Source organism: Ursus americanus, chromosome 5 (genome assembly GCF_024610735.1).
Source record: "Ursus americanus isolate L20-20 chromosome 5, mUrsAme1.1.p, whole genome shotgun sequence".
Classification (NCBI taxonomy): Eukaryota; Metazoa; Chordata; class Mammalia; order Carnivora; family Ursidae; genus Ursus; species Ursus americanus.
The window spans coordinates 45,557,170-45,572,635 of NC_142131.1; the positions used below are offsets into that span (position 1 = coordinate 45,557,170).

Consider the following 15,466-nt stretch of genomic DNA (forward strand, 5'->3'; position numbering starts at 1 on the left):
GATGGGATCAGTATTTATGGCATTCAAAATTAAAACAAATTTTTAATAAAATGTTTATTTAGTTATTCATGTAAAGCAGTAATAACCCCATTACATTTACATGTTGACATAAATACCATATTTTTAGTTAAAAATAACCTATTCTCTGAAGCCAAAAACAGGTTGTAATGAGAATAGCCTAGCTCTACATTGTTTTGCCAATCTCTTTGCTATCTTAACAGAAGCCTCATACAATACAGCTGAATTCCCACCTCTGCTCCTGCGTTCCATCTGTTTCAATACTTTGTTTTGATTGAAGTGTCTGAAAAAAAGCTGGCTATGCATAAACCTGTAGTTGGAGAAGGAAATATTTCAGTTGCGTTTTGAGATAATTCTGGATATTTTTCTTTTGATGTTACACCAAAACTTGACAAGTGTTAGTTTCCTAAAGGTTAGCTGCAATGTGCACTATTAGCATATCAATGAACTTTTTATATTCTGTGGTATCAAAATCCATTAGTCTATCTTGCACTTCATGACTTTATAACATCTTGCTCTGGTCATTTGGAAAATACTGATTCAGTTAGTTATGAATATCTTCCAAATGACACATTTCATTTTGCAGTTTTTAAAAATCACATTTGTCAATATCACCACTGATCTTATCAGAAAAGGCTTTATGTATCAGGAAGCTGTCAACCTACAGTGTGCATACAGGTTTTTCAAAATGCAAATTTTTGCTTGAAAACTGGACTTATGTCATTGGCAGTAATTACTGTCAATTGTTTACCTTGAAATGGCAGGCTTATTTTATTCATTTTTGAGAAAATTTCTGCAAATAGCCAACTCCAAATAACCATAGTTTGTCTATGAGTCATAAAAATGGTGTTCTGTGAAAAAAAAGTGTCTAGCAACTCAAATAATTACATAAGTGTTTTGCCTCAAGACAACTGTCATACTTCATTATATAGTGGAATTGCTTATGAGTACTTCCTGTTTTGTCAAAAAAAAAGTATACTTAAAGCTTAATATTTAATGAAATTAATAACTTTTACTGTGCATTAATAAGTTAAATGATGATTTTTTTAAATGTAAGTCCATTGATGCTACTGTCTTGATTTGTACTAAGGAGCCCAATGCTTTCACCCATTATCTCTATTGTACCCTTGGTGCAAAGAGCAGCACAGTGAAAAAGACATCTTGATATTATTATGAATATAGTTGTAACCTCATGGAACCCCTGAAGACTGCTAGGGACCCCACCCGCAGGGTTAAGTGGACCACACTCCAAGACCCCACTGGCCTAAATCACAATCTGTAACAGAAGGAGGAGAGATTGTAGAAAATACTAAAGTAGGATTAATTCACACAGGGGCATATTCTGTACAGGTCAACTTGAAAGAATGTTAGAGATCCCCTGGGGCTCTCTGGTAATATCTGGAGTCCAGAAGTTGTGTTCAATAGTTCAAAAAGCGTAGTGGAAGGTGAAAGCAGGAAGGTAAAAATACATCATGGAAGTAAAGATTCAGTTACACACTGTGTGACCTGTAAAGAAAAACATGAATTATATGCAGTCAAGTGGTGATGTTTTTCAAATTACAGATTACAATATCTCACTCTGAAAAGTAATGTTGCAATCTGGCTTTTAGGACACGCATATGGGTCAGGTTTCATCATTAACTCACACCACAGAAAGCACTAAGTCAATTGTGGCCTCAAAAGAGAATAACAGAATTTTCCAAGGAACAAAAACAGACTGGTGCCTCAGGGAAACTCTCCACAGAAGAGGAGCCAGCCGGACAACTGCTGACCTTTTTTCTTTAGAATTTGCTGCCCATTGGACATTGCTCACTTTCCTTGTGCTGCCACACCCAATCCCTGGCATACACACTTCCTCTTGAGCAGCTGAAGCCCAGACAAAAGCTTCTTCCCTTGTTTTCCTTTAGTATACTTTTTTAAGAAGTATTTTTTCAATAGGAAATTTAGTAAAAACTGAAAGGGAAGTGAAGAACGTCCAAATAGCGTAAAACGGGCCAGCTTCTGATAGATAATGTCCGAGCTCTGCCGAGATCCGCTGGGATCTCTTTCAGAGAAAACCCGAAACCATACTCCCCCCGCCTCTACAAGCACACCCTGCTTCTACTAGTTGAAGCCTCAACTCAACGCTTGGCCTTCATCTCTGTGACTTAAAACTTACACTCCTACTGACTGTCCTTGAGAAGTGAGAACGGTAGTGTTTTAAGCTGTTTTCAGCTTAGTTTATCCCTTGGTGAAAATAGATTCTCTAGAGGTAAATTTTGGAAGGACAGCTTCTGAGGAACTAAGACCAGTCTAAGAAATAACTGGGCCAAGAAGTGACCATGGTGAGGAAGGGAGGGACAAAGGGCGTTGCAAGTTCCTCCATATCACCTTTGACTTGAGATGGCTTTGGGGTGTCTTTGGATGATCTCAGACAACTTTCTCAAGCAGATGGAATAGAGGGAGGTTTTTTTGTTTTGTTTTGTTTCTTGGTTGGGGCTTGTCTCCATTTCCTATCCTCTCATAGCATCCTTGTTATTTTATATTCCCATAGAACAGAGCCTACTCGACCCCTTCCTTCCCCAAACAGTAGACCCCAGAAGAAGGAGGGACGATTCAGCATGCTCAACCAAATCTTCTGCAAAAACAAAAAAGAAGAGCAGAAAGCCTATCACAAGGATCACAGCAGGGACCGACACAGGGGAGAGCACACCTCGGAAGTTGATGACATCATCACCACCTTTGACAGCATCGCAGAGACCAACTGCCAAGAAGAGCCTGGTGATCAGGTGGCTATGATTGACTTTAAGAAGCGGACCTCAGAGAATTCAAAATATCTCTTGCCAGAAAAGAAGCCTCTGGCCCATAAGGGGCTTCCACCAATCAGAACGCAGAGTCTCCCACCCATCACCCTGGGCAATAACTTCCTGACGGCTTCCCAGGGGGCCACTTCCCAACCAGGCCTGATATCTGGTACTCATCAGATGGCCCAGCGATCTCAGAAAAGCCGAAGCGAGCAGGACTTACTGCATAACAGAACTGGCTGCCAGACATTGCTAGAAAACTCCTGGAAAGGTGATTCTAACCAGGTGCTCTGTAAGGCTTGGACTGTGTCTTCTTCTGATAAGCTGCTAGACAGATTGCTCACCAGCAAGTCTGGTCACCAGGAGGTCTTGGGGCTGCCCCATCTTCCTCACCTACACAATCCTTCATCAGGTATTGTCCTTGCTTTCTTCTCGTTCAATCTGGGCAGTCTCTCTCCATACGAGAAATGTTTCTGGGTGAGGGACTGGACTGACCGTAGTAGCCTACCTGGCAGGGGCAAAACAAACGGATGTTAGGGCCAACTTTTTTCCTTGAATCCACTGGATTCAAGATCTCCAGGCTATGGAAGCATTTTGCTTTTCCACCCTGAGAGCAGTCATCAAGTTAAAGTATGTGCCTTCTCATCTTTCCTCAAATACATGTGGTGATTGGCAAATTTGAGCAGGAATATTAGTATTTCCAGTAGCAAAGATTCTTAACCAGGGGTAAGTGGCAAAATCAATTATGAGGGGTTGATTTGTTTGTGTGATGGCTTGTTTTTAAATCAGGTGTTAAATCCCTACTCCAGACCTACTGAAGCAAAATCTTGGTAAGGGAGGAGGGGAAATGGCAATGCCTTCTGTGTGTCCATGTAGAAAGGAAACACATTCACATGGTAATGGTTCAAGTCTCCACACATTCCAAAGGCTTACATTGCATTTCTCCCTCCTCTCACTTCCCCTAGCTTCAGGGTACCCGTCATCCAAAACTACTGATGTTATTTTTTGTTTATTTTTCCATAGATGTTTTGTACACATGTGCGTGCACACACGTACACATGTGAAATATGTAAACATAAGTATATATCCCCCTTTTAAATAAATGTATCACACTAAAGAATTTGTTTTTATACATATACAAGCAATATATATGCTTCTAATTCCTCCCTTTTAAATAAATGTATAACTCTAAAACATTTATTTTTATTTTTTAAATGGTCCACAGGTGATTCTGATGCACACCAGAGAAAGGGCACCATTGTTCTAAAGCAGGGGCTACAAAACAGCTTCCAAAATCAGTTCATTAGCACAGTGTCTTGTTTTGTTTTCAAGCCAGTTCATTGCTAATATTTAAAAATCTTGAAGTTTTACATAAAAATCAAAAATCCTAGCTTCTTTTGAGAAATTAAAAAGTCGGGCAACACTGAACACAAATCCCACTTGGTCATAATGGCCTGGTGTGAATAACCACAGTCCCGTTCGACACCAGTTGGGCATCACTGTCCCCAGTTCTGCGTAGTCCACCACACTCCCTAGTATTCCACTCCGTGGAATGTCAGTTGTTCTCTATCCAAGTGTTTCTGTTGTTTTTCTTATAGTAGGGTTGAGAGGGAGAAAAAATGATATATCTTGAACCCCTATTTCTGTCAAACACAGAAGAATGCAAGACCAAGAGAGCTATGTGTATTGTAAGAAGTGGAGGAGGCACATACGTATTTGGAAATGGAAAATATTCCTTCCTGTTTAATATGTAGCGTGAGTCTGGCTCTCTGCTCTCATTTCTGTGTGCCTGGCGTCTGCAACATGTGAGGGAGAGTATGGCTCCCCTCATAGAGATTTATATGTGTTGAAGCACAGAATAAATATGAATGAGCACAGGAAGGCTCTTTCCCGGTATCTGAGAAAAACTCCACCCAGCATTTTACTTCCTCCACAAAGCACTGAAGTATGTGGTTAGTGGCATAGGTAGTGTTTTTGCTTTTGTTTACAGAAATATTAAGGCAGGAAAGATATTGGTCTCCATTGTTTTGACACTGTAGTGGCCTCTAGGACCTCAACCCAAACTCCTTTCTGGATTTGGTCCTGTCCTGGCTAATACCTTCTTTTCTGAAAAGCTTTTGAAATTCATGAAAATCTGTTCTTTTTGTGTTCCCAGGACAGCCTTGGTCTGTCTTTTCTCTATCAGTTACAACAGGGCTCAGCTTCCTGTAACAGAAACCAAAGTAAAAACGGCTTAAACAACATTGAAATTCATTGCTATCATAGGAGAGGAGCCTGAAGGAGGTAGTTCCCAGGTACTTGGTAGCTCCATCCATCCGTGTGCTCCACAGCTTACCATATGACTTGCATTCTTCAGTTTAGTTCAGAGTCCATTATGGCTAACTGGAGAAGGAGGAAAGGAGCACAGAGAGGGAAAAAATGGATATGCCCCAGCTGAATCAGCTCCCATTAAGATGTCATCGCTGCTAAATCCCCCACGTCTCTCTTACATCTCATTGGCCAGAACTCTTGTCATATGCCCATGCCTATCTGCAAGGGAGATTGGGAATTGTAGTCTTTTATCTCGGCACATGGCTGTCCCTCGAAAATTGGATTTTTGTTTCTGAGAGAGAAGAGAGTAGATATTGGATAACGAATAGTAGATTCTGTCACTGGTGCCATTTAAAACTTTCTATATTATTGATATAAAGGGAAATTCAGTAAACTTGCTTTGAAAATTTGCTTCATTTGCCAGTAACTTGAATAGTCCTGGGGTGGCAGAATAGCAGAAAAGAAGCAGCAAAATTCTCCAGGAGAATCTTGAATAATTAGCTATGGCACATCAAAGCATTTATTTTTTCAACCAATGTTTTTAAGCTCTGATAATAACTAGGAGCCATTCTAGGCAACTGAGTTTGTGATAAGATAAATCTCCCAAGAATCTTAAGCCTATAAATGAGTTTTTAAAGATATGGATTTGCTAAAATGATTGTGCAACTGACATTAAAGCAATTTTCGTCTCATGTTTAGATACAAAATTATACGGTCTTTAAAATGATTAGAGTCTCTGTCATTCTAATTTGTCAAGAGGCAGAATACTCCAGTTGTTAAAACATCTGGGTTCAAATTCGGGCTTTGTCACTTACTTGCTGTTACTGAATCTCTCTGGGCTTTTGTTTCTTCACCTGAAAAAACTGGGAGGAAATACCCAACATAGGACTGTAAGTTGCTGTTAAGATTAAAAGAGGGGATACACATAAAGTACTTAGAACGGTGATTTGAATATAATATTATATACATGCAAAAGTATTTGGGTTTTTTTAAAACCATGTGCCAGGCCCTATATATTAAGCACTATGCTTTCAATGCAAGCTAGAAATGACCTTGTTTTAAAGATGATGAAATTTAAGTAAATGTGCTAGTCAACTGCCTGATTCCTCTCACATCTAGTCTTTTCCCTCCAACGCTAGTTTGTCTCTCAGGGAACAAGTCTTCCTAGGCTCCCTTGCAGCTGCTTCCAGGTACTTTGGCCAAGTACCAGCAGGCACGGCAGAAGAAGAGTAGGAGAATAAGGGAAAGCAGGGTAGTTGTACACAATGTCCCTCTGCTTCCTCTGGAAGCCCCAACAGCGGTTCCACCTCCTCCTTCCCGCTCCCCCCACCACGCAGCTGCTCACTGTGGGCTCTGGCCCCCACCAGCTTCTACCATCTCTTCCTTTCATCTCTCCAGTCTGGGGATGGTTGCATTTTTGTTGTTGTTGTTTAATAACAACTAATCTCTGGATTGTCCTTCTACCCTCTCTTCATTTGGCTTCTTAGCTTTGCTTTCACAGATACAACCAACTGTATGAAATTCCCTCTGTTTGAAAGACCAAGAGAGGTCTCCTTTTTTTCCTGGATGAGCCCTGATTGATAAAGCAAGACATGCCATCTCTGTGAGCAAATTTCTTACTCATCCAGAGGCTGGGACCATTATGTCTCATGAAACCCTTTTCAGTTATAATTCACATGGCCTAGAATAGTTAAAACGGTTTGCTCAAAGTCTTAATTAAACTAATTAATGACAAATTCAGCACTCGAACCCAGATCTCCTAAATAGCAAGGTATCACCGTGGCAATGTGTTTCTCTCCTGAAATCTCAAAGTCCAGTTTGTTAGTATACTCACCAGTTACCCACAGTGCAATTTTCTTAGAAATTACGTTGTCCTTCCCAAAACAGAAAGATTTTCCTGCCTTATGGATTTTATTTTTGTGGACATTTTTAACCCAATTTGAAATGTTGTTCTTAGAATTACCAAGGCTTCTGGACTACAGTTACAAGGGTTCATTTAAGTGGTTTAAGTTGTTTATCTAGCACATTTCAGCATTGATCTCCCATATATGATATGAAAGTCTAATACGGTAAAGCAATAGGATACTGTAAATCATACCACTGCACCCACCACTGGTTTGAACTTGAGTAGTCCCTTTAACATTGGGTTTTTCTCTTTTCCTACCCTGGGTTTAGTGGAAATAATAGGGGCTAGTGGAGCTACTGTTTGAATTCCTGGCAGCCAATATCCTATGCTTGCATCAGCAACCCTGAACATTTAGCTGTAATGATTATTGCTTAACATTCATTGAGACCTGTCAGTGGGCTAGATGGAGAGCAATGCGGGATGAGGCATTTAACCTAATGAAGAAATTTGGAGCACATCAGCTTAATTCATTGTAAGCAGCTTTCAGAGAAAATGGAACAGAAAGCTCTGCGGTGTTTGCCACCAGCCTGGTTATTTACAAGCCGTCACATGGAAAGTAAGAAAGCGCTTGCTTCCCTTCTCCCTCAAGAGAGAACTTCCTTCTCCCCAGTTTTCTAGACTATCCCAGGAGCAATGCGCTCTCCTCCCTGATCCTGTACGATCTGATCCTGTAATCTCTCAGTTTAAACTCATCGGAGGTCTTTTCCAGGACAAAGGTCAGATTCTTTAGTTGGTGAACAGAATGCTCCCAGCATGGCTGGTCCTCACTTCCCATTCTCAGTGTCTGGGCCTCACATCTCCAATTCTTTCCCGTCCTCTTGAACACTTTCTTGAATATCTCTCAGTTCCCTGACAACCCATACCTGTCGCTCTATGGCATGGGTGCCCGTGTTATTTATACCTTCTGTCCACTGTGTGCTTGGCAGATTTGTACAGTCTTTTAAGAACTAGCTCAAAAGCCACCCTGGTCTGGAAGTTGCCCTGACCTCTACAAGGAGCTGTGGCTCTTTCTTACTGTGAACCATGAAGAACAGCTCTACCTTGTTGAGTGTCCGGTGGGCAGATAGTGAAATGCGTACTTTCCCTTTAAAAGAACTGCCGGAGAGGAGTTTGTAATCCCTATTCTGGAAGTGAGGAAATGGAGGCACAGAGAGGTTAGCCCACCTGCTTAAAGTCACAAAGCTAGGTAGGAAGTGACAGAACAGACATTCAGGTGAGCTCTGTGGGATTCAAGACATCTCCACCTTTCTGGACCCCTCTTTCCTATGTGATGCCCTCACACCACTACGCTGGGGCTCCAAAAGAATAAATGAACCTGTTTTTCTGCCAACATACACTGTAATCCCCTCCTGAGTACCTTGCCTTGTCCTCTTTGTGCTCTAGGCTCTGGAATACAGTGAGTTCACAATAGATGAGTGCTGAATTTCTTTAGTTGCTTAACTAAATTCCTTTGCTTAACTGTGAAAAGCCCTCCTGCCTTTTGAATCTAGGACAGTGGTCCTCGACCCTGTCTCCATGGGCTGGATGCTCTCTAGGTGCCGTCAGCACAGATAAAAGAGCTTTGGGCTGTGCACAGCTCCACCCTGTCCTCCAAAACTGAGCCAAATGCCAGTGCAGAATGAGGTCCAGCTCTCCCCCCCACCTCCCAAATCACTGCCACATCCCCTTTCTGCCCATCTCTCATCTTGTCAAAATGGCTTTGTCTGCTGGGGAGGCAGGATGGGTTTTATGTCAGACAGACCTAAGTTGGAGCCCAGGCTCTGTCACTTTCCATTATGTGACCTTGAGCACATTTGAGAACTCCTCCAAGCCAATGTCCTCATTTGTAAAATGTGGTTGGTAACGGTATCTATGTCACAAGGGAAAGTGATTGCTAAGATTCAATGAAAATCATGCCTATAGTATTCAGCCCAGTCCTTGACCATCATAAGTTCTCAGTAAACATTATCCATAATTATCATTATCTCATTTCTTGGTTTTGCAAATTTCTGCTCAAATGTTCATGGATAAATAAGGTATGAGTCGATATGGGTACTTACTGTAATTACTTACTGTTATTCTACTCAGGGATGTTTTCTTTTTAAATAATAGCTTAGGAAGTTATTTGACCTTTAGAATACAAAGGAATAAAAATATAATATCCACCAGACAGACTGGAAATTTTGCTCAATTTTCATCAAATGGCAGTGTTCGGATGGCTGCCCTTACAATATGTCATTGGACTCCTCTACGCAGAAGGACAGTGGCTCTTGGCTAATGCTTTTCCCCCTTATTCTAAGCACTACTTGGCCCAAGCAGAAGAATTAAACCTATGAGCAGTCCTATAGTTGTTTTGATTCTTACAAGACTATAAGGCAAAAGATCAAATGAATATGTTCCCCACTCTCCAGGAGATCATGTTTAACACTCCGCAGAATAAAACTGTAATAATTACTAACGTTTCCTGAGTGTTAACCTTGTAATCTAAATGCTTTACATTTGTTCTCCTTAATTTTCATGACAAGTGAAAAAGACAGATACAATTAGTTTCACCATTTTTTATGTCAGGAGATGGAGGTTTAGAGAGGGAGCATCTCTTGCCCAAGCTGGCAAACGAGTCTAATCCTGTCCCATTTGGTCAACTATTTAAAAGGACCTAAATACCTTGAATATTCCTGTCTATTTTCAGATATTTCGATTGATCTTTTATAATCAGTAATGTGTTGATTAATATTTAAAGCTGGCTCTTCAGGAGAAAAATCAGTGCTTGCTGATTTCCATGGTGTAAATACTTCTACCATGACTAATGCCGAGCCGCCACTGTGATATCAACCCGCTCACTAAATTCCTGAAATTTTAACCATCGGTTCCCAAGAACCAGTACACATGGCTCCGGCTTGGCATTGCTTTCAGCCTAAATTAAAAAATAGCCGCCTCCCAGGTGACTTCGCCCAGATCCCACCTTCTAGGGCAGTGATGCTCAATCCTATTGCACATTAGAATCCCCTGGGAACTGATAAAAATCTGAGGCCGTGGGGCCTCTGGGTGCTCAGTCATTAAGCGTCTGCTCAGGGCGTGATCCCAGGGTCCTAGAATTGAGAGTTCTGTGTCAGGCTCCCTGCTCTGCCAGGAGCCTGCTTCTTCCTCTCCCACTCCCCCTGCTGTGTTCCCTCTCTCGCTGGCTGTCTCTCTGTCAAATAAATAAATAAAAATCTTAAAAAAAAAAATTAAAAATCTGAGGCCCTATTCCAGCCCCAGAGATTCTCTTTTAATTGAGGGGTTTGGCTAGGGCAGCAGTGTTTTTTTTAAACTCCTCGGATAATTCCTATGTGCAGCCAGCACTGAGAAACACTGATCTAGAAGACTATATCCTACTTATCTGTGTCATTCACCACACACTTGATGGATGTATTATACTTTATGCCGTATTTTATTTTTTCAAACTTTTAAGTTTTATTGAATGGGTGGCCAACTGTGCTTGTTTATAAAATTTTATTTCAACTAATTTATTCAAGAATTGATTTCCAACGTCTTTTTCTTTCATTGAAACAGTGACTGGCATATAACAGAAACTCAATAAAGTGTAGCTGTTATGATTTTTGTTCTTGTTGGCATCTTAAACTCAGCGATCTCTAACAGTTTCATGATTCTCTTATCCATTGGATTTTATAATTTGCACTTGGTTACATCTCAGATGATTGATTCAATTCTGTTTGTCCCCAGGACAAAATTTTCAGCATCTCTCCCCAAACAGACCCCAAATCAGGGACCTTCCTGTCACCCGGAGCAACCTAGCTCCCCTGCCAGACCAAAAATGTAAGTAATATGAATCTTCTTCAGCTTCCTTTGCAAGTGTTAACATGTCTAGATGCAGCTAACTGTTATTTCAGTTTACTTTCATTTTCCGAGGGAACATCAGGCGCCAAAACTTGTAAATTACAGGAAAATAGAAGAGAGACGGTCTTTAAAGCTTCATCCAACTTGGTAATGCTTGTTTAGGGGAAAAAAAAAAAGAATACTCGCTCTCTTGAGGAATTTTTGTGTTTGGATTATAAAAACAATGACTGAAGTTTATTTTGCCATGTACTATTTAATGTGTTTAAGAAGGCGCTTTAAAAATTCTTCTCTTAAGAAGGTCTCTTGACATTGATTTCCTTACTATGATGAACAGTACAGGTTCCTGTACTCAGAAGCTAAGCATCCCTAAACAGGAAGGAATAATCATGTAGATGCTGTTCACCCATATTGCTTTTGACATTATTGATTTATTTTATAGTATTTTGTACAAAAATGTCTTACAATATAAAATAGTAAATATATTCTATTCAGCCAGCGATCTTCAAGTTTGAGTGTACTCGAAGTATTACCTGGGGTGCTTGTTATAAAGTGGATTTCTGGGCCCCACACCCAGAAATTCTGAGTTTGTATATCCTCATATCTGTACTAGGAGGCAGGTTCTGTTATTATTCCTGTTGTACAGATGAGAAAACTGAGTTCAGAGAGGTTACATGATTTGCCCAACATTACTTAGGTAGTAAATAGCAGAGCCGGGAGCAAAACTGTAAGACACCAAGTCAGCTAACTCATGCAAACAAGCAATTACTTACTGGATTCTAATTTCCTTCCTTCCTTTTCTTTCTCTCCCAGCCCCGTCCTTATAACATATATGCAAGTATGCACGTACGCTCTCACGCACTCTCTCTCTCATTCTCTCTCTCCATACCCTCTTAATTGCAGAGATTGAATGATTTAAGAGCTGCACTGTTTCAGACAAGTTTCTTAACCTTCAGTTTCCTCCCTTATCCTGTAAGAACAGTGCCAGCCTGATAAGGCTGTTGGGAGTATTACATGAGGTAACATATGGAAAACACTGGCAACTGTTTGCACAGAATAAATATCCATATGTCTTCTCTGCCCCAGGCTATAGTTTGGAAGGGACCAATCAAGAGTTCTAGGATTCCTTAAGTAAAAACAGTGAACCATGGGGTCTTAGTATGACCCTGTCCTTCTGCAGATAAGGAAAGGGAGAGGTGGAGATATATGTTCAAACTCACACCAAGAGTTAGTAGCAGAAACCAAAATCTCTTCCTTAACAGATCCATTCCTCTGCTTTTACTGATTTGCTTGAACTGAGAGTTTGGGATGGTGTGAATTCAATCACTGGATGAAATTCAAGCCTGACTTTGTCTTTAAGCAGAAATGACTCACGAAGATATCTAATTAAGTAGTCACTCAGCCTTGAATCCTGGTGGGGCTTGGAGAAGCCAGGGAAGGGGTTTTCTTTGGCAGAGCCCAGGACCTTTTTGCTCTTCACAATTAAATGTAAGGAGAGAAGGGAAGATAAAGATCTTTGATCAACTTTAGCTCTATGAAAAAGAAATGGAAAGGTACAGAGGGCTTTTCCTAAGAGAACCCCGATAAAAACCTCGCATAAAAGGGCAGTACCGATGTCTTAGGGCTCATTTAGAGTCTTAGGCAGACTTGGCCATCAACAGCTACTCCACCCCAGGAAAAGAGAGCCCTGCCAGCCACGCAGGGCCCAATCATGTTTTGATCAAACTTGGCCCCGTCCTGTATTTGTGCATACTTGACATCCCTGATGACATGTGGTAAGCCTGAATGCATACAGAGAGACAGCCTTCTCCTGCAGCTGGGCTCTCACCAAAACAAGCTCTTTAGAAATGCCTCCCCTCCTTCAGAAATAATCTCGTTCTCCCACCGCCATTCCTCCTGAGAGGAGAGAAGCAAACCTTGAAAGACTCTCGTTCTATTCTTTCTCCCCAGTTCTATCTGGAGGACTTCTGCGGACAAACCGAGTGCTTCCTGCTATTCCAAGCCAACGGGGACATAGCACAGCAGCCAAAGACAGTGAAAGCTTGGCCAGTCCCGCCACTGATGAAAATTAACTGTGGGTCACCAGCTGTAAAAATGGAGGTTATATATATTTTCAACTGTCAAAGGATGAGATTACTCTAGTTTGTGAGAACAAAGACTGATTTAGTAAATTGAGTTCTAAAAGCCATTCACAGTTTTATAACTCCTTATTCCAATGATATTTCCCAAATAAGCGCTTGGAATCTTTGATTGTATATATATTTTAAGTCTGTAAGTTTCTGTGACGTCTCCATGACAAAATAAAAAGTCACAATATGTTATTAGTGGGGAAACTTTGCTATGTTTGGTTTGCACTGTGGCATCAGCAGATTTTTTTTTTCCTGAATGATTTTGTTTTAAAAACGTATGCTTTGCTGAATAAAATACAACAGAAAAGCATATTCCATACTTTTTCTTTACATTTATTGCAATTCTATCTTAGGTTAATGAAACTTAATCAAAATTAGGGTAGCAAATTCCTTTAATCAGTTCCATATAGCTTTTAAATGTACAAGCTTCTGTAAAATATTTTCTAACATCTTCTGATCCTGGCTACAGCCCAAATCATTTGTCAGTGTTTATGTATCTTCTTTGTTATTTGATTATTTCCACGTATTGTCATTTTCAGATATGATTGTTCTATTAGTGAGAAGATCATGTGAGTTGGAAGGATCTACATCCTGGCCTAACAGAATGAGATAGGCATTTCTCATACATTCCTCAAATACTCTGTGTCTTTAATCATTCTTTTTTCTGTTTGAAAATAATAGTCTCTGCCTACTTAAAACTTTCCCAAACTTAGGACCTAGTAAAGTTTGAAAGACTACTACTAACTGTAGATCTTACTGAGATATTTGTGTGTTGTTTGGACTGATTTAAATTTCAAGCCTAGACATGTAAGATCATAGTTGTTCCATGTTATTTCTAGGCTTATATGTTATTCTGTAAATATCTGAAGTACAACACCCGCCATTTTAGATTAGCATTATTTGTTGAGAGAGATCAGACTGTGCCATTAACTACATAGAAGCTCCTCCGAGGCCAAATCATAGTTCTTTGGCTTTGTACTTCTAGAAATGTATACAGTGTGTGGCACATAGTAGGCACTCAGTTTGTTTTTTTTTTTCCAGGAAAGAAGGAAGGGAAGGAAGTAGGGATGTAGAGAGGGAGGTGGCAAGGTAGAGAGATGTAGGAAGTGATAATAAAGAGGTTATTAGTCCACAATCTCATTTTGCCAATGATAGTAATCTGAATTAGGGATTATAGAAGAGAAAGCCTATGACCAGTCACCCAAGCTGGACAGTAGCTGGTAGGGTAGTCAAATCCTGGTGCAAACGGAAGAGCTCTCAGGACATAGATTCTGAAGGGTTTTCTGTTCTGTTTTGTTTTGTTTTGCTTGTGGGCTGCATCTTTGAAGAATCATGCTCTGTTAAGTATCAGTTAGGTGGTTCTATTATGTCACGTGGTTACTTCTGAATCTATGTTCGTGCACAGTAGCTACCTGGCCAGAGACTGCTTAGCTTAGTCAGGATAGGCCAGCCTCTGCTTCAATAATAAAGAGCCCCCAAATCTCATTGGCTGACAATTCTCATTCACAATGCATGTCCCATACCAGCTGACAAAGAGTTGGCCGATGTGGATTCTACTTCAGCATGCACTTCCTTGGTGACAAAAAACAGAGGAAGTGCGAGGTGAGTCTCATCACTTCCTTTCACATTTCATTTGCCAAATCAAGTCATATGGACATGTCTAACTCCAAATGAGGTAAGCAAATGCAATCCTTCCACAGCAGGAAAGGGGAGAATTGGAATATTTATGAATTATCCAAAAAATTACCACACTAACCAAAGCTCAGTCCCTAAGTGATCATTTAAGGTCCCTTTACCAAGTGGATAGCTAAGAGGCTAAAGCAATTAAAAAAACAAAGAAACCATACCTGTCTATAGCTCTGGAAAAAGCCACCATCCCCTAACCCTTGCACTTACATATACACACAGAGCATTTTCTTTTTTTTGAAGATGTATTTATTTTATTTGAGAGGGAGAGCACGCATAGGGGGAGGTGCAGCGGAGAGGAAGAGAGACAATTATGAGCAGACTCTGCGGAGCATGGAGCCTGATGCAGGGCTCAATCCCATGACCCTAAGATCATGACCTGAGCCGAAATCAAGAGTTGGACACTCAACCGACTAAGCCACCCAGGCACCCCCACACATAGCATTTTTTAAAGTTAGGCCTTCCCACTGAAGTTGATTTAAGGATCTTTTGTTAGCTATGAAGAAGTAATATGCTGCCCACTACCATCTTTTTAAATAGAGCAGTTATCCTTTTGCCACCAAGTAAAGTGGCTTGTTTAGGGTAGATCTATCCTCAGCCAATATTTTACTGATGAAATCAGATATTAGGTGTTCACTGATTTGTGCCCAACTTAAAAAATGTCAAGCAAGTTTTTCTTCTAAAATGACTATTCTCTTATTTTACCTCTTAAATTTCCCTTCCTTGCTAAAGATATATCATTTATTTACACACATAAAAATCCTAACTTTTCATACATTATTTCATTGGGATCATTTCATCACCCTATATTCTCCAAGTAA

The 15,466-nt window shown here is 40.4% G+C and overlaps 1 protein-coding gene across 1 annotated transcript in view; it reads left to right on the forward strand.

Moving 5' to 3' along the window:
• ANKRD55 (ankyrin repeat domain 55) overlaps positions 1-13,211 on the forward strand; it is a 277,398-nt gene extending 264,187 nt beyond the window's left edge. The window contains exons 12-14 of the mRNA XM_045795056.2: positions 2,552-3,213; positions 10,720-10,812; positions 12,781-13,211. Coding sequence (XP_045651012.2) covers positions 2,552-3,213; positions 10,720-10,812; positions 12,781-12,902 — 877 coding nt within the window. The 3' untranslated portion in view covers positions 12,903-13,211. The remainder of the gene's footprint in view (positions 1-2,551; positions 3,214-10,719; positions 10,813-12,780) is intronic.
• Positions 13,212-15,466: the final 2,255 nt, after the last annotated feature.